This window comes from Natator depressus, chromosome 10 (genome assembly GCF_965152275.1).
Source record: "Natator depressus isolate rNatDep1 chromosome 10, rNatDep2.hap1, whole genome shotgun sequence".
Taxonomy (NCBI): domain Eukaryota; kingdom Metazoa; phylum Chordata; order Testudines; family Cheloniidae; genus Natator; species Natator depressus.
In genome coordinates this window covers 55,150,688-55,177,821 of record NC_134243.1, presented here as the reverse complement: position 1 = coordinate 55,177,821, position 27,134 = coordinate 55,150,688, and the positions used below count along the sequence as shown (strand labels likewise).

The 27,134-nt window shown below is 42.1% G+C and overlaps 1 protein-coding gene across 10 annotated transcripts in view; it reads left to right on the top strand.

Moving 5' to 3' along the window:
- The window catches only part of TJP1 (tight junction protein 1), a 314,091-nt gene that overhangs the window by 86,639 nt on the left and 200,318 nt on the right, over positions 1-27,134 (top strand). Inside the window, exon 1 of one of the 10 annotated variants that reach the window (XM_074966212.1) lies at positions 16,156-16,191. The exons of the other annotated variants lie outside the window; for them this stretch is intronic. Within the exon in view, the coding sequence (XP_074822313.1) occupies positions 16,171-16,191 (21 nt within the window). The 5' untranslated portion in view covers positions 16,156-16,170. Of the gene's footprint in view, positions 1-16,155; positions 16,192-27,134 lie in introns of those variants that run through there. 10 annotated transcript variants of the gene reach the window in all.

Genomic DNA, 27,134 nt, shown 5'->3' with positions numbered 1-27,134 from the left:
GCCCTCCCATGCCCAGCTAGCCTTTTACGTGCGTGCGCGCACACACACAAACACAGGTCAGAACAATACCCAGTGGAAGCCTCTGCCCACATGGTGCTAGTTTCTGACTCCATTTTGTCTTGTTTTAGGTGTGACCCCTTAACTGTCTCTTACAACTATCTTAAATGACTGGCACGTTCACACATCATTTTCAACGAGGCTTTAACTCAGCTTTAGCTCAGCTTATGAAGGCAGAGCACACATGTCAGTGACCACAACAAAGTAACACCAATCCTGCTGCAGTGAAGGTCATGGGAGGTTTGCCTCTGACTTCAGTGGGTGCAGGATCAGACCAAAAGGGAAAGAAGGATTAAAACAAAATCATGGGATGCAAAAAGAGTTTAAACAAACAAGGGGGAAGGATAGTTCAGCAGTTTGAGCATTGGCCTGCTAAACCTAGGGTTGTGAGTTCAAACCTTGAGAGGGCCATTTAGGGATTTGGGGCAAAAATTGGGTATTGGTCCTGCTTTGAGCAGGTGGTTGGACTAGATGATCTCCTGAGGTCCCTTCCAACCCTGATATTCTATGATTATAACAAGGTTTAACCTACCTCATAACAAACATTCCATTTAAGGAATAAGGATGAAAATTCACTCCATCCCCATGGAGTCCAAGTATACAGGTGGTATCCAAATAGAGTGTGGCAGGTTTAGGAAATGAAATTCATCTTCATGTTGGGGCCAGTCTGAGTGGCTCTGACTCTCCCCTTGTGGCTAATACTTCATCCTATGGCTTAGAATAGTGCTTGAAGTGCCCTTGTTTGAGCTATTGAGGCCACTGGATATGAGTTAACCCAGATTTGCATGGATATCCCACTGTGGCCTTCCAAAAAGGAGTTTTTTTCTGCAGCACATATAGAGTTTCCAGCCACTCTGCCCATGGTCCCATTCCCTCACATTTCCTATGCATTACTTTACTGGTGTGGAGGGCCTTGCTATGGCCCTCAACATCAGTCTGAGCACTGACTTTTTTTAGTGTTTCTGTGTAGAGGGACGTTGTGACATTGTGCAGCCTCTTTAGCTAACCCTTTAGGGCTGTGACTGGTAAACCATCATCTGGATTTTTGGGCCCCTTCACAAAGCATATTGGTAGCTAATATTATTTTTCTTTAATGACAGGTTTTAGAGTAACAGCCGTGTTAGTCTGTATCCGCAAAAAGAAAAGGAGTACTTGTGGCACCTTAGAGACTAACCAATTTATTTGAGCATAAGCTTTCGTGAGCTACAGCTCACTTCATCGGATGCATTCAGTGGAAAATACAGTGGGGAGATTTATATACACAGAGAACATGAAACAATGGGTGTTAACCGCACACACTGTAAGGAGAGTGATCAGGTAAGGTGAGCTATTACCAGCAGGAAAGCGGGGGAAGAAAACCTTTTGTAGTGATAATCAAGGTGGGCCATTTCCAGCAGTTGACAGGAACGTCTGAGGAACAGCAGGGGAAATAGTTTTACTTTGTGTAATGACACATCCACTCCCAGTCTTTATTCAAGCCAAAGTTAATGGTGTCCAGTTTGCAAAGTAATTCCAATTCAGCTGTCTCTCATTGGAGTCTGTTTTTGAAGCTTTTTTCTTGTAATATTGCCACTTTTAGGTCTGTAGTCGAGTGACCAAGGAGATTGAAGTGTTCTCCAGCTGGTTTTTGAATGTTATAATTCTTGACGTCTGATTTGTGTCCATTTATTCTTTTACGTAGAGACTGTCTCGTTTGGCCAATGTACATGGCAGAGGGGCATTGCTGGCACATGATGGCATCTATCACATTGGTAGATGTGCAGGTGAATGAGCCTCTGATAGTGTGGCTGATGTGATTAGGCCCTATGATGGTGTCCCCTGAATAGATATGTGGACACAGTTGGAAACGGGCTTTGTTGCAAGGATAGGTTCCTGGGTTAGTGGTTCTGTTGGGTGGTGTGTGGTTGCTGGTGAGTATTTGCTTCAGGTTGGGGGCCTGTCTGTAAACAAGGGCTGGCCTGTCTCCCAAGATCTGTGAGAGTGATGGGTCGTCCTTCAGGATAGGTTGTAGATCCTTGATGATGCGTTGGAGAGGTTTTAGTTGGGGGTTGAAGGTGATGGCTAGTGGCGTTCTGTTATTTTCTTTGTTGGGCCTGTCCTGTAGTAAAAGAATAAGTGGACACAAATCAGAAGTCAAGAATTATAACATTCAAAAACCAGTAGTAGAACACTCCCCCGCCGCTGTTCCTCAGACGTTCTTGTCAACTGCTGGAAATGGCCCACCTTGATTATCACTATAAAAGGTCCCCCTGCCCCTCCCCACCCCCGCTCTCCTGCTGGTAATAGCTCACCTTACCTGATCACTCTCCTTACAGGGTGTGTGATAACACCCATTGTTTCATGTTCTCTGTGTATATAAATCTCCCCACTGTATTTTCCACTGAATGCATCCGATGAAGTGAGCTGTAGCTCACGAAAGCTTATGCTCAAATAAATTGGTTAGTCTCTAAGGTGCCACAAGTACTCCTGTTCTTATTATTTTTCTTGTTATCATTAAGCTGAGCTGTCACTTTCAAGTGAGGGAACAACTATTTCCTGGGTTAGAGTGAGCTGGTTTGCATAATCACATAACATATTGTGTGGATGAGCAAATATAGCAATACCTCTGCATCACCACAAACAGAAATGAGAGTGAGTGATCCCGAGTAAAAAAGTGTGTGTGTTCATGTATGTACAAGCACCCTTTTGATCTGCTCTTGCATTTGTGTAGCCAAAGAATGCTTTATAGAATTAAACCAGGAACTTCAATGGAGCCTAAGGGAGTTAAGTGTGCAAATACTATGTAATTGCAATGGGATTTGGGTCTCAACTCCTATAAACTCCAATGAAATTTCCAGCTTTAAATAGTGTCAGTGGTAAGATGTCCCAATGATGAAGAACTGTCCTCACCGACCTGCCTAGTTCTAGTGAAATCAGGGTGCTGTTCTTATTTTGCTAGGAGTGACCAGGTGTCTCTTTGGTTACCTTCTCCCTGTCCCTTTCTTCACTGTCTCCCTACTTGCTCTCTGTTTCTGCTGGCACAGCTTTGCCTGTGCTAGAACCAAACCCAGCATCTTTCTTTCTGCCAGCTGCTACATCACCAAATTGGTCCAGCTACTGTGCTAAGCTATATACAGTGTTAGACAAGACACTGCATAATCCACTGTATGGTGGCATCACAAATTCCGTGAAGATGTGACCTGCAGAGAGAGAGAGAGAGAGCTCCATTTAGACCTGGCAAAGGCACAGCTAGGAGTTGGTAGAGCAGGAGGGAGAGGCAATGCCTGTGGGGGACACATGCAGGGTCATGTCCTCCCCATCCCCCCAGATCTCTGACATGGTTTGCCAGCCCCACTTGGTTACATAGTGCGGCCAGGCCGCCTCCCAGCATGGCAGCTGCTGGAGCCAGCAAGCTGCACTCCAGGCAGAGAGGCAGAAGCAACAGCTGGGAGCTGCAGGGAGGGGTCGCTGCTTTCTGGGAGGGGAGACTGAGGATAAGAGGGGGACTGTCTGCGGGGAGGGGAGTCATGATTCAAACTGTTCCAGGGGCAACCAAACCTTTAAATTGTGCCCTTACCCACTATCAGCAGATACGGGTCGTTTCTGGCAGGATCCGACCTCTGTAGCTGAGTGCCAATTTCACTGAAGGTAGGGGCTGAGGAACAAGTAGGGAGGGAATATTTGTAGCGAGAGAAGAAGATGGAGCATGCTAGGAAAGAGAGAAAGAATTTGGAAGGACATGGGGTGGGTGGTTGGAAAGCTAAAGATTAGGGAAAACAAGTAGTCACCTTTCCTGTGACCACACTCCCACAGCTGTCAAAAACACACTACACGATTTCCCCACCACTTCCCCACAGTGACAGATGTCCTAGTTTCACAATTCAAAAATCTTTTCATGCTAACTAATGAATTATACAAGTTAAATAAAAAAAAAACACTTCAGCCATCACTGAAATGAGGCTACCTCTGGGCTGGAACATGGCAATTGTTTAACAGTGTGCAACAACTGCATACAGCAGTTTCGAATGCTTGAGCCACTTATAACTGCAAGGAAAGGTAGAAGGTAGCTATCCATATTTAAAATTTGGCCAAGACATCAAAGCTGATATTCTTAATCACACACACACAAAAATGCCTTGAGTTTTTTAATGACTACAAGTTGCCAGGACCTTGTTTTTATGTCTTGTATAAAGGACAGGTGCACTTTAATACCTCATGCTGTGGCATTGGTTCAATATTGAGTCAAAGGAAATAGACCTGGATATTAAATCATCATTTCTTGCAACAACAGGATTTTCTCCATGACAGCCTCCCATACCTACCCAGCCTAACGCTACAAGGTCTGAGGGGGCTCAGAGATAAGGTTCTTTTCCTGCAGTTCTGACTGCAAAATCTTTTTGTTTTGTTTGATTTATGAAAATTTAAAATCTTTTGGGTATGGGGGATCTTTATATGTACTAACTAGCGTTTTTTGCATTATTTATAGGTTCAGCTGCAAACAATAACAGTACCATTTATACTCAGGAAAAAAGTTGTGCAGTTAAATATAGCTTGAGTTATTTGTCTGCAGAAAGAGATAAAAAATACTGTAATAAAAGAAGTCCTGAGCAAATATTTGGAAAGAGAAAAGTACAAAGGAGTGGCAGACCAGTGCTAGAAAACAGTGCAGAGCTTTAGTATTGTCTAGCAATATGCCAAACAGTTTGGCAAAGATTCAAGTATTGTGGTTTGAACTTGGGTGGGAAAGGTATTTTAATGGAGCTGCTATTTCTACTTAGATAAAAAGTATTCTCAGTATTAACTAATTTATAAAGGGAGATAGTGGACCTAGCAAATAAGTATTTTTTTCCTTCTCAGAAATCTTAGCCTCATATAATAATGTACAAAGACATTTTACATCCATTGCCTGCATACATTGTGAGTTGACCATGATTGGGTAGCAAATATCAACTCCAGTGTTTTCAGGTAATTAATGGTTCACTTTACTTTGTCAGACATAGATGTTTCTACTGTGGTTAAAGGCATTCCAAGTGAGTAAGTAGCAGAGTCTTGAAACAGTTTTGATATATACTTTTGTATGTACAGTAAGTGTGAGACTGTGACAGCCAAAATATACCCGTGGTTTTCTGGGCTGCTTTCTGGATGTTGGCTCCATAAAAGGCAAACTTTTTCAGAGAAAAGGCTGTCCTGCTGTACCAGGACACCCTCCATCTCTTGCTCTATGACAGGGAGTTGCAAGTATATTCAGGGGGATTAGAGCCCATGTAACTTAGCTCTCTGCCTCCCACATACCACACAATTCCCTGTGCTAGATTCATTCCTCTCCCTCTTACGAGGTTGTGCAACCTGCAAAAATTCCTACAACCCTGGACTATAGTAATTCTTTTGCACAGATCCTGGTGGGAAAAGGAAAGGGTCCTTATAGTTTCAAAGTGACAGAACGACTTTCCAATCTCTGCTTACGCAGTCTAATTGTATCAGAGCCCTCCCACCCCCCAGAGAACTGCTAGGAGGGATCCCTCTGTCACTGATTTTTATGGGGTGGGATGGTGACATATTTTGGGGGATAAATGGAGCTTTCAGCCCACAGAGGCTGAATCACGTTGCAACTTTTTTAAACTTCTTGCCACATATTCCAATTGGCTGGGGGGGAATGATGTGGAGGGCAGTGGTGATTCACAACTGCCACCAGGAGAGTAGTCCCTTGGAACAGGGAGCAGCATCAGAGATTAATTTGGACTGCACAGGGCACCGTTGTTTTTTAGCTTGAAAAATGTTACCGTATCAGTTAAGCAATAAGGAAACAAAGGTAACTCTGAGCTACATTGCAAGTAATATTTAATGAATACTGTTACAAACTAGGCTGATGGAGCGATCCCAGGATCAGTGGGGGTTCAGGGTTGTTTACTGTGGGGATGATTGCCGTAACCCTTACTCGTCTGAACTGGGAGCAAGGTTCTCCCCACACCCTTATACCTCTGCTTATATTGTGATTCTAGCTGGCCACAGGGGAGGGGGAGCAACAGCTGATTGCCTCTGTGAGCAAATAAGCGGGCAGGGTGGTGAAGAAGGGCAGGGAGCAGGAGAAGCCTTGGGTCTATCCCTCCCTCCCCTGCTCACAGGCCAAAGTAGCTGGCTTGTAACGAAGGAAGGGGAACAAACTGTTTCCATGAAAAGGAGAGAAGTAGTTTATTCCTCATCCACCAGAAATTTGGGGCTGCAGAAGAGGAATTGGTAGCCTCTGAATCACAATTCATTCAGTGCTCTTCTCCTGGGGCAGTGCAGCATGCTCAGGGTAGATTGTAAAGTTACAATCCAGCCTATTGCTTTTAGCTGTCAGCCCCAATGCCTGTTTCCATTTTTCAGATATTTTCCACAAACAGACATGCCTGTTGTTTATCTTTTATTATTGTACTGAGCACCATGCAGTGGGGAAGAGCCCCTCCTTTTAAGCAACAGGAGAAAGTTTTACGTGCAATTTTAAAGAGACTGCACGGACCACTCTGCATTCAAATCTAGGCAAATTAAATTCTGATTATATGGACAAAAATGTTTTCTTTGTTTTTACAAGATTAAACTTTAAAAGGGTTCTTGTAAATGAATGGCACTAGAAATTTTGGAACAGTACTGTTCAGTGTGGTCACTGCTGTCAACCATTAAAATGTATTCACATTATGTAACAAAATAAAATAAAAACATACATGTTATCATTGCAAACTGTCTCTAGGAAGGTCTGATAATGATTTGACAAGAACACCCAGACGTGAAAGTGTATTCCGTCTAACCTTATTTCTAACCCCTCTCCAGTGCTGGCTTATGCCTTTAGACCAGCATGCCAGTGATGAGTTGATTATTGTAAAATCTACTTTAGAAGATTTTCTTAAGCATGCCCACATGACCTGAGATTTCAAAGAACTGATGTAGTGTTACACTGGATGCCTTTGTTTCCATCCTCTGTAGCTGCTGAACTTGCATGACCCTAACTAAATAACTGTCACGACATATTTCATATGTATGAATAGAAAATACATACTTTTCAGTTTGATTCCAACTTGGCATAAAACAATTTTACTTTACTATAGTTTAATGGTTCAGTAGTTTAATGGTTCAGAGGCTTTTCACTGGAGCTTAATTGGCTCTCAGAATTCCCTTCCATCCTCTGAGCCCAAAACCAAAGGACCAATCATACAGCTGTGAGGAGGGCTCTGGTTTTATTTTCAAATATGAACATGTGTGTGTGCACGTGTGCACATGCATCTGTGTGGGTACTTCCGCTTTCCAAGTAATGTAAATGCATAAAAGGACAGACTTGCATTATAGACTGTTCTATCTTCTGTTACAATTTTATCCTTAGGATCATAAGGACAAATAGGCTTCTCCTCAGTATACTGTTACACTGGGAACAAGTATATTTGTCCTGCGTGCTTTAAGTTCTCTCACATCGCCTTACCACATCCTATTCCTTGGTTGTTTACCCCACTTCAAAATAAACCCTGCCCCAATTATCTAGTCCTTGCCTAATCCCTCTTTATGGCTCCCTAAACTGTATGTCCAGCCTCAGTCCCCCTGCCTGCCCACCTCTCAGGAATAGCTAGCCTGCTCTTCCACAGGCGATTTGTCTACACTGAAAAGTAAGCCCAAGGTTAATGGGACTCAAGTCAGCTGACTGTGTTAGGGAACCCTGAGTTTGAGCATCTACATAGTATTTCTACCTTATATTAAGTCTTTTCTAACCCATGCTCGAAGCTAGGGCTCTGGCATCCACACTGCAGTGCACAGACCCTAGTCAAAGTAGCCATATCCTAAAGTCCCTAGTGCCCCTCCATCCCCGCCCCTGAAATGTGGTCATTCTATCCCTAGGACCATGGTGCACTGTCGAAAAACTTTACTGCCCACCGTACATGTTACCAGGAAGCAGCTCACTTTGCAAAAGGCTTGATTGGTTAGCTCTCCATTGCAAACCCAGGAGGCTCTCTGATAGTGCGCTTGCTGATGGATGATCAGAAGAGAATGGGTTAATGCTGACCTGAGCGGTTGCCATTCACGAAGGTGGTGTGTCTTCCATTTTCAGAAGAGTGGATTGCAGAGGGGTATAAGGAAGTTGTTGGGATACAGAGGATATAAGGAAGTTGTCTCATGGAATTGTGGGATATTTGCTGCTGACTTCTGGGACCTGACTCAAGTGGGGCTGCATCTACAGTGCAAAGCAATAGGTCCTGGCTTAACTCAAGCTCAGACCCTCCAGCCCTGCAGACAGTTCCTGGGACCCTGGATCCAAGCCCTGGGTTAGTGCAATTGCAGTGTAGATGCAGTGGGGGTTAGGCTTGAGCCCAGGCTCAAGGATAGGCTTACATTACAGTATAGACATATCTACAGGGAAGCTCTGAGCTCTGTCCCTGGTCTTTGCTTCAGGTTCATGTCATTCTCCACCAGTGCTTCCTGTGCTGAGGGAAGGGACAATACTCCACAGTAAGGGGTGCTACTGAGCTACCTTTATGGCCTCCTGATCTTTGGGCTACTAAATGCTGGGACAGTCCTGTGGTGTAACTGACAGCAAGCAGCCTCAGGAGATGCACAATGAAGCTTTAGCAGGGCCCCAGATCTGGCCCATTGTCTATATAGTAATTGTGAAATAAATAAATAAAGTCAGATTTAGCTATTTTGTCAGTTGCATATCTGCAAAATGTTCCCCATGTGTTTGGTAGATACAGCATGTGGAAAGATGAGCTATTGTAGTTCTCTTGCTAAATGCTTCTTTATACAGAGTTTCCTTACTGCAGGGTTACAAGCTGGCAGAGTAATGCCTAACACGGATCAATAAAGAATTGCAACATGAATCCCTGCAGGGCACATTGGGGCAAGTTTGTTATAGGAACTGTCTTCCTATGTTTATATGAACAAAAGCTGGGGTTGGCAGTTTCACTGATCAGCAGCTTCAGAAGGAGTGTGTAAACTTACTGTCATTCTGCTTTGCCTTTATGCAGTACAGTACCTGTTTGGAGTCTTCTTGCTCTATTTCTACCTACCACAGTGAGAAATCCCTTTATGGCATGTCAATTCCCCACTAAAGAGTTTATATAGGGGCTCACTGCTCTCAAGCACTTCAACTATATAGATATGTTTCCATGGTAGAATAGGGTAGCAACATGTAAAAAGTTAATGCCATTTTCATTGTACATTATAGTATGGATAAGGATAAGTGAAGAATGTGGTTATTTAGATAAAAGCAGGCCGTGATCCTGCCTTGATAAACATTTGTTTAAACTAACATTCATTGGGAATTTTCCATGATTATTTTTTCATTATTAGCAGTAGATAACAATAGATTTAAAATAAAGTTGCACACAGCCAATATTTGGAAGCAGAACAGAGTTCCAAATGCAGCGCTGGTGTGAGCAGTGCAACTCCACTGACTTTGACATACATTCGGGCTGAATTTTATCCACAATGTGAGCACAAAATCTTTTACAAATAAAAAATTTAAAAAAAAATTATTGGGGAAAATGAGGTCTGTTACTGTTGCAGTTTCAGAGCTCCTCAGTGTTACCTGCAAATTCAATAAAAGATGAATTAGTGCTTCCTGCATCATGTTCAAAGAATGTATTTTTCAGAGCTTGAATTCCAGAGGTCTGCATAGACACAATTTAACAGGTTGGTTTAAAAATACTAGTGTTGCATTAGTATTGTCAGTTGTAGTCACGGGAGTCATGTGTAAGCCAGTTACCAACGTTATTTATTTTTTGTTTACTATTTTCCCTCTCCTGGGTCCATCAGAAACTCTTGTTTTCTGCTAGCATTCCACTGAGTTCATTCACTTCAGATGACAGAGGCTCAGTGTCTCCTCAGCTTCTGTTTCTATTGTCCTCCCCTCAGCAAATAACATGTCATTTGACTGTTTCCTACCCAATGCTGACAAAGTATTATATCTATGGGAGCTCAAGTGATTAGTGTACAAATTCATCTGTGATTAGTGTACAAATTCACTGTCATGTGAGCTTGACAGAAATGGTGACTCATGACTTCTGTATACAGCAATGACAGATCCCATTTTGATCTCACTGACATTGGCCTTACACTGGTGCAGTAGGAGAGATATGGCAGAGCAGACTGTGTGTGGGAGTCATCCAGTCTTCACATCTGTATTCCCACATTTTAAAAACTTGTTAACTTATAATTAAGGTTGCTCAAGTGCATTTACCATCAATGCAGTCATTAGAAATCCAAGAAATCACCTATTAAGATCACATTAGCATCCAGACTCAATTAACATGTGATCAGATGAGCATCCACCACATAAGAGAACCTTCCTTAGCAGAGCAAATTCTGCTTCTCTGGCAATTTTCATGGAAGCCTTTCATTCTGGCCCCAATCCCTGTTTTTATAAAGGCTGGGACATGTGAGCAAGGACTGGGGGCTCTATGGAATAGGCAGAACAGCCTGAAACTGTATTATCTTTCCAGGCAAGTTCCATAGCGCTAGAAGGGGAATAATGGGCCTCAGCCTGTCTACTACTCCCACCCAATCTCTCCCCCACTAGCACGGGTCCTGGACTTCACAGATTTCAGAGTAACAGTCGTGTTAGTCTGTATTCGCAAAAAGAAAAGGAATACTTGTGGCACCTTAGAGACTAACCAATTTATTTGAGCATAAGCTTTCGTGAGCTACAGCTCACTTCATCGGATGCATACTGTGGAAAGTACAGAAGATCTTTTTATACACACAAAGCATGAAAAAATGGGTGTTTACCACTACAAAAGGTTTCCTCTCCCCCCACCCCACTGTCCTGCTGGCAATAGCTTATCCAAAGTGATCACTCTCCTTACAATGTGTATGATAATCAAGGTGGGCCATTTCCAGCACAAATCCAGGGTTTAACAAGAACGTCTGAGGAACAGTGGGGGGAGGGGAGATAGGAAAAACAAGGGGAAATAGGTTACCTTGCAATAATGACTTAGCCACTCCCAGTCTCTATTGAAGCCTAAGTTAATTGTATCCAATTTGCAAATGAATTCCAATTCAACAGTCTCTCGCTGGAGTCTGGTTTTGAAGTTTTTCTGTTGTAATATCACAACTTTCATGTCTGTAATCGCGTGACCAGAGAGATTGAAGTGTTCACAGAGTTGCGGATACAACTGAGTCACCTTTTCATGCATAAGGGACTGTTCTGCACATGAAGAACTGCTTTCTATATGGATCAGGGGACATGATCCAGCCCAAGAGCTTAACCAAATTCATGAGCTATTACCTATGGAGGATTTTTATTCCTGGGGGAATTGTGTGCCACTACGCAATGCAGAATTTTTCAGAATTAACATTGTGCGCACAGAATTTCCTTTCCCCCGCAGAAGTGGGCTGCAGTGCTGCTGGCCACCACTAGGGGCTGCTGGACCTGGCAGAGCCCAGCTCACACATAGAAGACACTGCTGCGGGAGTGGGGCAGGGAGCTAAAGGGTTCCTGGCAGCTGCAGGGCCCAGCACACCCTGAGGAAGGAGACGGTGGCACACAGGAAACTCCATGCAAGCCTGGGACTGAGCATCAGGCTGTTTCTCCCTCTGGATACCTGGGCTCGGGGAGCAGGGGGGCGGGTGTCTGGGCTGGGGGTGGGCACAGCTGGGCTCTGGTGGAGAGAGGAGGCAGGTGTCTGGGCTCTGGGGGGGGAGGGAGTGCGGGTATCTGGGCAAGGGGGCCCCAGCGGCTAGTTTCTAGTGGGGAGGGGGCAGAGAAACAGGAACTGGATTGTCATAGGGGGATTGTGACAGGTTTGGTCACAGAGACCCCCTTGGGACTGTCACCTGAAATTACCTCTGAGCCCGTTTTCCCAGCCAGCTTGGGACTCCAGAACCCTGCCTTGTTGACCCAGACATGCTAGCCTGGTGCAACACAGACCCAGATCTGGTCCACACCCCCAAAGCTGCAGACTTTAACCAAAAACTGCTCAGCAGGTCACCTATGTCCAACACCCAGACACCCAGTTCCCAATGGGATCCAAACACCAAATAAATCTGTTTACTCTGTATGAAGCTTATACAGGGTAAACTCACAAATTGTTTGCCCTCTATATCAGTGGTTCTCAAAGCTGGTCCGCCGCTTGTTCAGGGAAAGCCCCTGGCGGGCCAGGCCGGTTTGTTTACCTTCCGCGTCCGCAGGTTCAGCCGATCGCGGCTCCCAGTGGCTGCGGTTCATTGCTCCAGGCCAATGGGGGCTGCGGGAAGGGTGGCCAGCATGTCCCTTGTTCCGCGCCGCTTCCCGCAGCCCCCATTGGCCTGGAGCGGCGAACCGCAGCGAATGGGAGCCACGATGGGCCGAACCTGCAGACGCGGCAGGTAAACAAACCAGTCTGGCCCGCCAGGGGCTTTCCCTGAACAAGCAGTGGACCGGCTTCGAGAACCACTGCTCTATATCACTGATAGATATGCACAGCTGTTTGCTCCCCCCCAAGAAACTGTTTACAGGTAAAATCTCACCCTCAGAGAGGTTCCAATAAGCTTCTTTCACGGACTAGACTCCTTCCTAGCTAAGCCCAATCCTTTCCCTTGGTACAGTCCTTGTTAGTGCCAGCAGACATCTTAGTGGAAATTAGGGGTGTTCTCATGACTGGCAGCCACCTTTGTTCTGTTCCACCCCCTTTTACAGTTTTGGCACAAGGCGGTAATCTTTTGTCTCTCCGGGTCCTCACCCTTCCTTCTAAATAGAAAAGCGCCAGGTTTAAGATGGATTCCAGTATCAGGTGATATGTTCACATGTCCTGTGAGACCCCAGCCTCCGTTCTTCCAGGGCTGGCCCACACTTACCCAGGAAGGTTTGCAAGTAAACAGAGCCATTTACAGGTCATTGATTCTGAAGCACCCTTAATGGCTTCCACTTAATGGGTTTACATCAGTAATACAAGTTTATATTTTATTTTCCTATCTTCAGACATAGAAATAATACATGCAAACACATAGGATGAACACACTCAGTAGATCATAAGCTTTGTAATGATGCCTTACAAGAGACCTTTTGCATGAAGCATATTCTAGTTATATTATATTCACACTCATAAGCATATTTCCATAAAACATTGTGGAGTGCAATGTCACAGGGGTTTCTTTAACTCTCTACTCCTGGGGAAATTTTTGTGTGTGTCTGTATTGTTACAGACATACTTGCTGACAGGTATTTTGAAATAAATTACTAAAATAATTGAAACTAGTGTGATTGTGTAGTGTTATTTTGACAAATAAAATTTGCAGAATTTTAAAATATTGTGTGCAGAATTTTTTATTATTTGGCACAAAATGCCCCCAGAAGTAAATGACTGTATATTGCTCCGTGGCACATCAGCCACAATGATAGTGGGAAATTGGGTAATTGAAGAGCGGGGAGTGGGTTGCGGGAGGGGGGTTCAGTTTGGGGAGTTGACTGAGGGACACTGCATGGAAGTGCACATGATAATAATGGCACATCCACTGTTATTGCAAAACAGTAGTGCTGGTCAAACTTTTCATTCATAAGTTACAGGTGCATTATTGTCACCTAAAATCTCACAGTATTTCACTGCAGGAGAAAAGGGAACGGATTGATTTTGTTTTGGTCTCTGCTGGAAGGTGGTCAGGATGTCATAGCAGAATAGATACACTATGAGTTTATCTTCCTGAAATAAAATGGCAAGATAGCTAAAAGTAGGGACTTCATTCCATGTATGGGACTGACATGCGTGCACTGTGTGATCAGATGGGCATTTATGTACTCAATTGCCAATGTTATGCATGCAGACAGATGCTCTTGCAAATTTTGCTGCTACAATTTAGGGGGTTCCTTTGAAAATATGGCATTAAGTGGCTAAAGTGAATTCATACTCTTGTTGCCTACTTGAACAGTTTCATATCTTTAAGGTGCTTTTTTTCATTTTTATTGAGCTAATTAGAATTTCTTGTAACCTAGTGTCATCATTTAATTTATAGTATACTCATTCCCTTTAAAGAATTATGCAATAGAAGCATATCCTAATCAACTGGCAATAGTCCTATTGTGCTGAGTATTAATAGTAAGAATGACTAGTAGATCATGTGAAAAGGAACCAGACTTTAAATACCTGACTAGATCAAGAGCTGTTCTGGTAATCACAAATGGCATTTGGAGACATTGTTGATTTTTCAGATTGTGACATATGATTCTTTCATAATTTATTATACATAGAAGAAGACATCCTAACATTGTTGTAAGGTTAGCTCTTATGTTTTCAATAGACATTTAAAATATCATTTGTTTGGGGGAGTGGGTCTCAAAGTCCAGTTCCATGATAAAGGATTTGTAGTACTGCAAGTTACACAAGTTGCCTTGTTTTATTTAAAATCAGGCTCCAAGCTATTTATCTGGTTATTTGTAAATCAGTTTTTCTTACAAGTCTATTCAAAATGTTGTAGTGACCTATTTTTTAAACTTTTGAACGGGGATCTCTAATTCATGACAGATTTAAAAACAAATAATAAATATGATATACATTATCATTTAGCATTACGTTAGGTGCAGATGAACAAATTGTTATAAGAGAAGGCTGGTTACCATATAATTAGGTGGCATAATACTTTCCATTATAACCACCCTCTCACAGGTTTCAGAGTAACAGCCGTGTTAGTCTGTATTCGCAAAAAGAAAAGGAGTACTTGTGGCACCTTAGAGACTAATCAATTTATTTGAGCATGAGCTTTCGTGAGCTACAGCTCACTTCACCCTCTTACAGTTGCTCTTGATTTCCTAAACCCCTCTCCTCTTGGGCTAAATTTTTCCATTTTTTTTTTTCAGTTTTCATTTTTGCCCCAAAATGATTTTTTCTGGAAAGTCTGAGCAAACATTTTTAAAAGCAATCTTATTGCTGGAGCGGAAGACTGAATTCTGGCATTTAAATAGTCTTCACCAAGGAGCAGTGCATGGTCTTAGTCCATAAGAAATTGGTTTTGATTTGACTGATTTGTGAGCATTTGAAAACTAGGTTCTGAGCATGTTCGGTAGGATAGAGGAGGCATGTTTTTGGTTTTTGCTAAGCTCATTAATTGTGTACCTAAGAAAGGATGCGCTGTATATGCATGCACATCTAAATGAACTTTTCAGGGAACAGGATGGCCATCTAGGGTCAGGCTGAGGCAAGGATTCCTATGGACTTTATAAGGACGTGGATACAGGTTTCCTCAGCACAGTATAGAAAAACTGCTATAGTAATGCCCAGACAGGCTGGCATGTGCAGGACAGTTCATTATAAAGTGAAACAGAGTAACAGTGAATTATGATTTATATACACAGTAATATATTAATGAAAAACCACTAATAATGAAGTAGTCATTGAAAGAGTTAGTACTGTAATTTAACTGAAAACTTCTGCAAATGGAAACGTAGCTTCACTATAACCTGTGTCATATTTTTGTAGTACGATGTGTATGTGCACTGTATTGCATACTTTTTCATAGAGTAACTCTCCCAATCTCTGTCAGGCATACAAAAAGTAGTACATGGTACTAAAATATTCCATCTATGTATATTTAAAGCAGTAGAAAAATTGTATGATATTGTATTGTATTGTTTGAAAATAAGTTACAGCTCAAGTCATTTAGCAGGGGAAAATAATCCAACTATTGGAGAGCCAAATTGTCTCAGGTCAGGATTCAGTTAAACCTTGGATTTATAAGGTGCTCTCTCATACAAAGAATACTCTAAGTAGCTTATACTAGCAGAGCTAGTCAGATCATAGCACAGACGAAAGAGATTATTCCAGCGTGTGTATCAAAACTAAACTGGCCACCTTCTGACTTGACTTTTGAAATCTGACATGGTAATCAGTGGTTGCTGCTATTAATGACTTACAAGGCCATTATCTTCCTGAGACTCTAGATATTAACAAAAGTAAAGTTTACTCAAAGAAAAGCTATTAAGATGAAGCAATAGCCTTAAATCCAGTACCATGTTTCCCTCAATTTTTCCTAATGGTGAAAAAAAATAATTAGGCCTGTGCCTCTATGAGAAATTAAAGATATAATTAAGGAGAATGTCCCTAAGCACACCCTATGGCAAGGATGATTTTAACATGGATTTAATCTTTTTCAGAGTTACAGTTGCCACACATATTAAGCATGCTCGCTTTTGCTATTTAAACTGGAAAAATGCCAGACTGTGCACTAGATGTGAGTATTATCTATTCTTTTTTAATCCAAATATATTTTGGCTTTAAACCATCCTATGGCAATGAGTTCCAGAGGTTGACTGTGCACTGTATAAAGAAGTAGTTCCTTTATGTTTGTTTTAAAACTGTTGCCTAGGTGACTACTAGTTCCTGTGTTAAGTGAAGGGACACGTAACACTCCCTATTCACTTTTTCCATACCATTCATGATTTTATAGATTTCTGTCATATTGCCCCTTAGTCATCCCTTTTCTAAACTGAACAGTCCCAGTGTTTTTAATCTCTCCTCAGATGGAAGCTGTTCTATATCCGTAATCATTTTTGTTCCCTTCTCTATATCCTTTCCAATTTAATATATCTTTTTTGAGAATGGCTGACCAGAACTGCATGCAGTATTCAAGGTGTGGGTGTTCCAGGGATTTATATAGTAGAATTATGGTATTTTCTGTTTTTTTTTTAATCTATCCCGTCCCTAATGGTTTCTAACATTCTGTTAGGTTTTTTTTGTTTGTTTTTTTGAGTGCTGCTGCACACTGAGCAGGTGTTTTCAGAGACCTATCTACAATGACTCCAAGGTCTTTCTTGAGTGGTAACAGCTAATTTAGACTGGAATTATGTTTTCCAATGTGGATTACTTTGCACTGATCAACACTTAATTTCATCTGCCATTTTGTTGCACAGTTACCCAGTTTGTGAGATCCCTTTGTAACTTTTAGCAGTCAGCTTTGGACTTAATGGTCTTGGATAATTTTGTATTATCTGAAATGTCGCCAACACACTGTTCACTCCCCTTTCCAAATCATTTATGATTATGTTGAACAGCACTGGTCCAAGTACAGATCCTTAGAGGACCCTGCTATTTACTCATCTCCATTGTGAAAACTGACCATTTATTCCTATCCTTTGTTTCCTTTCTTTTAACCAGTTACTAATCCATGAGAGGACCTTTCCTCTTACCCAATCACTGCTTACTTTGCAAAGAGCCTTTGGTGAGGGACCTTGTTGAAGGCTTTCTGAAAGTCCAAGTACACTATATCCACTGGATCATCCTTGTTCACATTCTTGTTGATCCCCTCAAAGAACTCTGATAGATTGGCGAGGCATGCTTTCCCTTTACAAAAGTCATGTTGACTCTTCCCCAACATATCATGTTTTTCTATGTGTCAAATATCAAAGGGAATATGATAAAATGCTGATTATAGAAAACAGAAATCTGATAAAAAGCACTTCACCTCTAAAGTGCAAATGTGTGCCTCTTCCTTGTCCTTTCCAATTCACCTTCCTAATTATTTTTTGTTTGTTACAGAATAGGTAGGTTGGGTTCTCTAGAAAGTATGTGTCTGACTATTATTCAATAAAGAGGAAAATTGATTAATATAGAGCTGTATATAATTTTTTGACATTCTTTAGAAAACCTGGGCCCTGATCCAGCAAAGCACTAAAGTATGTGCTAAATTTTAAGTATGTAATTAATAGTCAATAGGACTACCCGCATGATTATAGTTAAGCATGTGCTTAGGTATTTTACTGAATTGAGGCCTTACTGATGATCAGATGAAAACATAGTACAGAGTACGTTGTCCTGGCTAGCATATTCTCACACCACCACTAAGGGGACATCTACACTGCAGCTGGGAGGTGTGAGTCCCAGTGCAGATAGACAGACTTGTGCTAGCTCTGCTCGAGTTAACATCCAAAAAATAACAGTGTGGATGTTGCTGCATGAGCAGTGACTCAGGCTGGCCAAAAGAGTCCAAATCTGCCTGATCCCCTGGGTCTAAGCTTGGACGGATAGCCTAAACTGTCCCAGTTTTGTAACCACCATGCTTCTAACTAGCGTGAGTCTGTCCACCCACACTATCATACCTCCAGCTGCAGTGTAGACATATGCTAAGGGCTTCCATTTGTCTCACAGCAGTGCAATTCAGGAGTTACTCTGTTGAACCCAGTGCAATTATGCTAATGTAAGTGAACTCAGAAACAGTCCCAAACCCTGGGGAAATTGTGGGATAGCTAAAGCTGAAAGAGCCTTGTTATGTGACAAAAAATCTGGTTCATCTGTGATTTCCCTCCTAGTTATTCTCTATCCCAGTTATCAGAATCTATTAAATAATCCACTTCAGTGATCTTTAAGAATAAAATTCACTAAGCCATTTTAAGAAATTAGTCATAACTTTTCTAGATTTCCCAGAGGAGTATTTCATTTAGTAGCTCACTTAGATTTCTTATGTTTCTTTTTCTAGCTAGGGCATGCAACTCATTCCATATTTAAAGACCACTCGTATTATATCTCCAAGCCTGGCAATTTCAAAAATGAAAAGAATGTTAAAAGCTATTTTCTTTGTAACATTTGGCATGAGGTAGAGGCATACTGGGGCTGTAAAGAAGCAAAAGATAATTTCAGGGAAAGCAGTACAGTCTAGTCATTTAATGCATTGGACTGGAAGTAGGAAATCTGGGTCCTGTTCCTGACTCTGCCACTGATGGGCTATGTGGCCTTGGGCAAATAACTTCATGTCTGTGTGCCTCTGTCTCCCCTCCTATCTTTGTCTCTCTTGTCAACTTGGATTATAAACTCTTTGAGGCAGGATTGTTTTTTACCATGTGTTTGTATAGTGCCTGGCACCAGGGGGTTCTGATGTGTTGAGGCCTCTAGGGATGGCAATAATATAATTAATTATAATAATTTTGATCCAGTGTGTTGGTCCATGTTTGAACGCTTGTGATAAAGTTCTTCCCCTGTTGAGATAATTTTGTATTATCTGAAATGTTGCCACCACACAGTTCACTCCCCCTTCCAGATCATTTATGATTATTTTGAAAGCACTGGTCCCAAAGAGGTCGGGGCTGAGATGGGAATTGTGAATGAGTCATGCATCACTTGCCATATCTGCAAGGAAAAGAAATTCATCTTTTTAAAATATAAATTTGAAATTTTTGACTCAATAAAAACCATGTGAAACAAACAATCAAAAAATACGTGAAAGGCAGTACTGGGAACAAGATTTTGGTTACGAAGCTGATATCTCAGGCATGGCCAATCTTCAGAGTTTGGATCATGCAGCCTACTTCTCAAGCCGTAACTGATGCATAGAAACTCAGCTTCCTTGGATATGCAGGATGTTTATGACACATAGTAACTTATTTATACAGTATATGATCAGATTATCTGGGAACAAGATGTTGTTTCATAACTTTTGTTGGAAATAATGAAATATGTAACCATCACAGTGATGCACACAGGAAGGAGGGGTGAGGGAGCCCATGCTTCTCCCACTTGGAACATAACTTAGAATCCAGAAAGCTGAAGCTCATAGGAGCCAGTGTTTGCAGCATTTCCTACAAGCCTAAGATACAATGGGCTGGATTCTCCACACTCTTGAACCTTGTGCAGTCATATACACCTGTGGAAAGTGGGAGCAAAGGCGAGATAAAATGCTACCAATCAGAATGGTAGCGCTCACTTAAATGTAGACGCAAGGTGCCAGGAAATGAATATCAGGCCCAAGGTGTACAGGAAATGTGATGGTGCTACTGCATTCATTTTCTAGACATTATATTTTTGTAGGCTTACCCCAACTCTCTGATTGTGTGGGAAGAGAGTACATGGAGCTCCTTCTGTACCCTATGGAGCAGTGGCACACAATTATATTCCCTCTGCTCCCGAGAGTGCAGGGACTGTTCCCCCTATGTGCCCCCTGGGGCTCAAGACATTCCAAAAGGAGTAAGAAGGTGGTCTACCCTTCCCTGCCATAAACCAGCAGAGCTAGCTGGGCACATAGGGGGAAATGTTCTGCACCCCCTAGAGAGGAGCAACAGGGAATGCTACCCTTGGGTGTCCTCATGCTCTAGAAGGAATTCTGCTGTGCTTAAGTTCAGAGGCATAATTGAGACATAAAAAAAAGAACTGCTGGAGAGGCGGTAACAGTTTGTATAGTTTCAGGGTTTGTTGCCACTATTTCTAAATCTCATTGTATATCTAAGTCATCCCCAATGCCCCAGCTGAGTAGGGCTCTAGTTGGTTAAGAGACCCCTAAAAATATCAGTATCACAGTTACCAGGGTAACTGTTCCTCTGACCTCTCCTGGTTTCTTCCAGTGAATCCCAGCTAAGACATGTAGCAGTCATTTCACTCAGGATGTAATCATGTGATTCTCCCACTCTCAGAGCAGGCCCTGGCTACAGTCCCCTGTATATGAATTGTGACTACCTCAGCAGCAGGGTTGCCAACTTTCTAATTGCACAAAACTGAACACCCTAGCTCTGTCCCTTCCCCAAGGCCATGTCCCCTGCCCACCCCACCCCTTCTCTGAAGCCCCTCCCCCACTCACTACAGTCCCCCTCCCTCGGTGGCTTGCTGTCCCCCACCCTCACTCACTTTCACTGGGCTGGGGGAGGGGGTTGGGGTGTAGGAGGGGCTGAGGGCTCTAACTGGGGGGGGTGCTGGCTCCAGGGTGGGGCCAGAAATGAGGGGTTCAGGGTGGGGGAGGGGGCTCCAGGCTGGGGCAGAGGGTTGGGGTGCGGGAGGGGGTGAGGGTTCCAGCTTGGGGTGTGGGTTATGGGGTGGTGCCAGGGATGAGGGGTTTGGGGTACAGGAAAAGACTCCAGGCTGTGGGGTGAGGCCAAGGGATTTGGAGTGTGGGAGGGGACTGTGGGTTGAGGCAGGGTGTGGGGTGCAGGGGAGGTGAGGGCTGTGGCTGGGAGTGCAGGCTCTGGGCTGGGGCTGGGGATGAGGGGTTTGGGTGGTAGGAGGGGGCTCTGGGTTTGTGGGGAGCTCAGGGCAGAGGGTTGGAGTTTGGGGTTGGGGCATGGGCTTACCTCAGCCAGCTCCCGGTCAGCAGGGCTAAGGCAGGCTCCCTGCCTGTCCTGTTTCCATGCTGTGCCCTGGAAGCGGCCAGCAGGTCCGGCTGCTAGGTGGTGGGGCCAGGAGGCTCCGTGTGCTGTTCTCACCCATGGTTCCTGGCCAATGGGAGTGTGGAGCCAGTGCTTGGGGCGGGGGAAGTGCGCGGAGCCCCCTGATACTTCCCACCTATTAGCAGGACCTGCTGGCCGCTCCTGGGGCACAGTGCGGAGACAGGACAGGTAGGGACTAGCCTCCCTTATCCCCGCAGTACCATTGACTGGACTTTTAATGGCCAGGTCAGATGTAGTGCCTACTATCATGAGTAACAGAATTGGCCTCAGTGGGATTACACACAATAGTAAATACAGTAATAGGATCAGACTCTACATCTGTATCTACAGACTTTTTTTAAAGGAGATTTTTGACCTGATGTTAGTAAGTGCCTAGAGGTCTGTTTAACAACAGATTTTTGATACAAATGGACCATAATTGTTCTTGAGGCTCCTCTCGTGGCATTCTTGTAAAATATATTTACTTCTTGTCTATACCTCTGGGTTAGATAAATAAATACAAATAAACAGAAAGAGGCTGCTGGAAAAAAGTTAAGTCCACATTTTAACAATCATACTAAGAAAAAAAAAACAGAACAAAAAACCTTGCACACCTTATCTAAAAGCCTATCTAAATATTTTGTTGCAAAAAATTACTGTGCAAAGTAAGTAACTGTTCTCTAAAGAGTCATTTATTTTTGTACCTGTTCCTGATTCATTTAGTAGGATAACAACTAACCCACAATCCTCAAAAGCAGTGAGCTGTATTTTGTTTTTGCGAGCCCTCTTATATGCTGAGTAACAAGATTGCATAAAGTCATAGTTATATTATCACACAATTAACAACTCCAAATTATGCTGCAGTAGTAACAAATTTGCCTGTGAAAATATTTGCAATATTTGAATGTCAGATTCAAAATCTTACACTATTTCAGTGAAACTAAACAGCATGTGTCTTTAAGAACCAAGAGAAAAACAGAACAATTGGCAAGAATAAAAGTCAAAAGGTAGATCCTTAGATGCGCATGAGTTCCACTCAGTGTATAAGAGGGTTCATAGGTGATTTTCTGCTATCTTTCTGCCTCCCCATAGCCTTGGGGGTTTGGGGGGCTAGTTTGGCCCTACAGTGCAAGTTACAACAATCTCAGGGTTAATTTAGCTTAGCATAACTGGAACAGGAAGCCCTCACACCATCTCCAGATCACTGGAATGCAGCATGTTCTGGCTGCTCCACATTTCACCTCTGCACACCCACTTGGCTGGCGGCCCGGAATTAGGTGGCATAGAGCAAACAATATACGTTTTACACCATCTGGATATTTCCCAACATAAGAGGAATCCCCAGTTGTCCTACAAGGGAAGCTCTTTAGTCCCTTTATGTTACTGTAGCACTGCAAAAGGAATTGGCCCAAAATACCTTGTGCTATAGCACTATTCATCCTCAAGGTCTTATGTCCATACGTGTATTACATTTGAGTCCGCTTTTCTGTAATTCCCTTAACTCTTTTGATAAAGGCATTAATACTAGCAATGAATGCTGCTGTGTATTCTATGGAAATAATTATATAATATTGTAAAAATTTGCTATTTAAACAAAAAAAACAACCCCATAATATTTGATACAGTATAGAAGTTAGTTTATTATGCAGGATACAAAGAGTGCTCTGTTATAGATACAGTACAGTCTTTGGTTAGAGAGGATGATTTGCCAAGAAACGATATGAAGGAAAGGACATGTGTAATGTTGAAGAGCTAAGTAGGAGTTTTGTAGAATGCATAACTTTGTTTGCTCTACATCTTTTAGCACAATTGTGAACCATTCTTTTTCACTTTCTATGTAAATAACCATGAGGGGAGATGTATTTATTTACAATTAAATATTAATAGGTTTAATAGCTTTTAGAGCCAAATTCTGGCTGTTGTGTGATCCACAGGTAGAGGTGGATTCTGGGCAGAAAATGTTTGCCTTTATTCCAGTTCCTCCAAAAATCTGTAGAGAGGTGCTCTCTACAAGAGTCACGGCGTGACATTCCAGCAGGGGTATAAGGGTCAAGTTCTGCTCATGAGTATGTGTAGATTTTCTTTCATCCAGCCATTGGCTCTATTCACCCATATACTCACAGATACTTTGTGTTCCTAACAAAATAATATTTGTTGGAGACAAAATCTATGGACCCTATTGCTAATCAGAATGGAGGTCTGTTTTAATAGTCAGTTATGTGATGGGCCAGAATTTTGACTCCATGATTTTAATGACAATTAAGATTTAGCCAAACCTTCTTATTTACCAAAGTAAACCATATTAGAACATAATTCAGGGCAATTATAACCAGTTTGATATACTGTATCAATACTGAGCCAATTTAGAAAAAGATCATTTGTTCTGTTCCAAAATCTAGACGGCCAGCTGAAACCAGCAGGAAATAACTGAACATTTTCAACAGGAATTTCCAGTAGGGTTTGTGAATGTGATATGAGGTAGGTAGATTTGGTTAATACATTTTTAGAACCCCATTAGAGACAAAGTTATCCCAATAGAAATTTGAAAGAAATAAAAACTTGATTAGTGAATTGATTCTTTAATTGTTTAGCTGTCACTTACTTCATTGTTGCAGACTTTTCGGATTAAGGCCAAGCTGTAAATGGAATTGGCGTTGATAAGTCTCATTATCATCAATGGAATTATCCTCAGTCTGGGAGTTATTGGTGTGACACTAATATAAACAGTGCAACACATCACAAAACTCTTTTTGGGCCTAATTCTGCTCTCACTGAAGTCCATGGCAACACTTTCATTGACTTGAGTGGCATCAGGACCATCCCCTAAATGAACAATACATACCTATTTACAAATAATTGATGAGAATTCATGAAGGATTTGGCATGAAGGTTTTTGGGCAACCATCCATCTACTGAGCGAAACAAGCAACGCAGTAGAAACCCTGATATTTATTCCATAAATTTTCACAATGGAACAATGGTTGTTTACATGAGTGGCTCCTTAACGATAGTTGTATGTTAGCAGAAGAGAATCCAAACCTTCATGTCTATTGTTTGAAGAAAGATGAATGTTTCTGGGAAGGTTTTGTTCTCAGTTTCCCATTTTTCTTGATTGTCTTTGTAGTCTCTCAAATACTGCACCTTAATGTTGCATTATTCTGTTTTTAAATAGAACAGAAGTTAAGTTTTTCTTTTTCTTTCTTTTTTAAAAACAGTCTGTAGTGTCTATTAAGTTTGCCATTGTCTTGATTTTCAAGGGATATTTTTAGACATCTCTTTGTTGCCATTAGCAGAGTTTCAGGCACTCTTAGTCGTCATGTTTGTGCCTTTTCAGTGACCTAAAGTATAAATTCAAGATGTTTTATGTATCTTTGGAGCTCATGACAAGACAGAAATAGAAATGCCTGTAAATTATTTCATAGATTTCTGATGCACATATTTTTTCCATTGTGATATTCACAGCATTGTTCATTGGTTGCTTTTTAAAATTTGCCTACTTAGTGATCATGGACCAAATTTTGGAGAATGATGTGCATCAGCACATGACAAGAAATCCATGCCCAGTTGCAAGAGTATGGGATGGAAATGTGCTGTGCCTATTCTGGCCCATTGTACTGGGTTTCACTCGGGGCAGAACATGGTACAACACTCCTTCTACCCCCAAGGTCCTGGAAGTGGGGGAAGGTAGGAGGACCTAGGCCCTCCCTCTCCACCAGGTCCTGGTCCAGGGCCCAAGATGGAGAAGTGTAAAGAGTCTCAGTCACCTCTTCCAGGTGCACCTGACTAGCCTCCCCTTGGTCGCTTCCAACCTCCACACTCTCTCTTTGGTTTGGGGCATGGTCATCACCCCCTACTACCCACCCCCTGGGAGTTCCCAGTCAATCAGCCTCAGCAGGTCAGTCAGTGAAATAAGCATTCTCCAGCTCTCTTCCTCGTGTCCAGTTATTCTCCCTCTGGAGCAAGTGGGGGGAGGGAAAAGGGTCAGGTTCCTATCCTCCTGCTTGGGTCTTATCCATGGGCCAGACCCTCTCCTGTGGATTGTTTTGTCTCCAGAAGCTACAAATTGGTCTCTTTCAAACAGTCTATCCTTCACTTTACCTCTCTGCTTGACTCTGAGTCCCCTTATGAGCAGATCCTGTTTGGAGCATGCTCCATAGCTGCTAATGGGCATGGCCCGCTTGGCCTAGTACTGCTCCTTCCCTTCCTTAGTATCCATGTGGGGTCTGTAAACTCCCTCACATCTTTATAACATGTTGTTCTCTTAGCAACTCCATATGTCTTCTCGACAGGAGCTGTAGACAGATAATCAAAAGTGTTGTCTGCTCCTTTAAGACACATTGCCGTGACATTTGTTCCTGGCTTTAGTAGGAACAGATTGCAGGAGGGAGCCTGTCTTGGTCAGTACACAGACACACTTAACTCTGCTTTTCCAATGTATATGTGCTCTCATTTATGACTGGATTCTACTTCCGTTGAAGTCAGTGACAAAACCTCTATTGACATAAATGGGAGTAGGTAGCCTCCTTGTTGGGGGACATTTTTATGTCTGCCCTCAGGCACTACCGCACATAATTTAGCCCCATAATATGTATGTCAATGCAGTCACTTCTCCATTATACCAGTTAATATGCCAATTCTCTCTCTCTAGCATGTCTCTGATTTCTTAGCATTGGGTTGCATCCTTCATAGTCAAGTTAGGAAGGGAGTTGAAAAAATGCTTGCCATGAGTCTCTCAACAGAAGAATTACCCTCCACTTTTCCCTATGTTAGTGACATTTGGAGCCTTCTTTGGCTTAATTTCTTTAATTTGTCAATTTTGGATCTGAATTATCATGTCATGTTCTCACATTTTCAAAATGTAAACCTGTCTCATTCTTGAAAAAGAATAACTTCATTATATTTCCATTACTCAATCTAGGGAGATTGTACAAAGTTGAGATATTGTTCTGTTGAATATTGTTCCAACAAATTTAACAACAGTTAAAAAAAAAAAAAAAGAACACAACATAACTGGCATGTCCCAGATATAATCAATATTACCAAGCCTATTTGGCATTATCTGTTTGTTATTTAAATATCACCAGCAAAGCACATTATAAGAAGAACAATAAATCTATCAGCTTTTGGTTTCACACCATCTGAAAGTATGGATTTGGTGTAAAAATTAATGAAAAATATGCATTTTAGAATCCCCTCCATATTGCAATCCGTTTTTCCCCCCCTTTGGCACAGAAAAATGTGAGTGACTTTTCAAATGAAGATTTAAAAATCTGTGTCTGGATTGTTCATTACTACATTGTGTTGGACTGAAAGTTCACTGTAGCAATCAGACAAGTCTTTTAGGATGATACAGAGTTTCAAATAGGGGGAGAAGGATATCTAGCTTTTATCTATTTCCATTTGCTTTCTTCTTAAAACTTACTGCCATTAAATCAACAGGATGGCTGATTTTAAAAAATGAATATAAAAAGAACAGTATTGATATGTTCTACAAAATGAATATGCTCAAGAAATGATACATGCAAATACTTTCTACTTCCAATTGTTGATCAAGATTTAAGATACTTTCTTGGTGCTGTAGTTATCTGCTATTTATTCTGCTCACGCCAAAAAAGCTGTGTGAGCTTTTTACTAGAGGGTATGTTTTAATATTTGTGTTATCTATGCATAATGCAAGTTGACAGGATCTATAGTTTAGGGGGGCAAGTCATATGAAATCTGCATTCAAGGGTTATTTTTGGCAGGCAGAGGACAGGTTGAAAGTACTTTGGTAGATAAATAAAGTTTTATTGCTTTCAAATTTAGCTTGTTGTCATAGCTTGGATGCAATCAGCTGATGTACTCTTATCTGGTCAACTGTCTATAGCGTGTGATAAAGCTGGTCTCTGCAACAGTAAGACATTTTAGAAATGATACCTGGCATCACAGCAGTAACTCCCCAAATGCCTCTTTGTATATATTTGACTGGAGAAATTCTGTATGGGGAGGTGGCTGGTGACAACATTGAACTTGTCAGCCATATCAAGAGTGGCCTTTAAACTGAGTTTGGGGA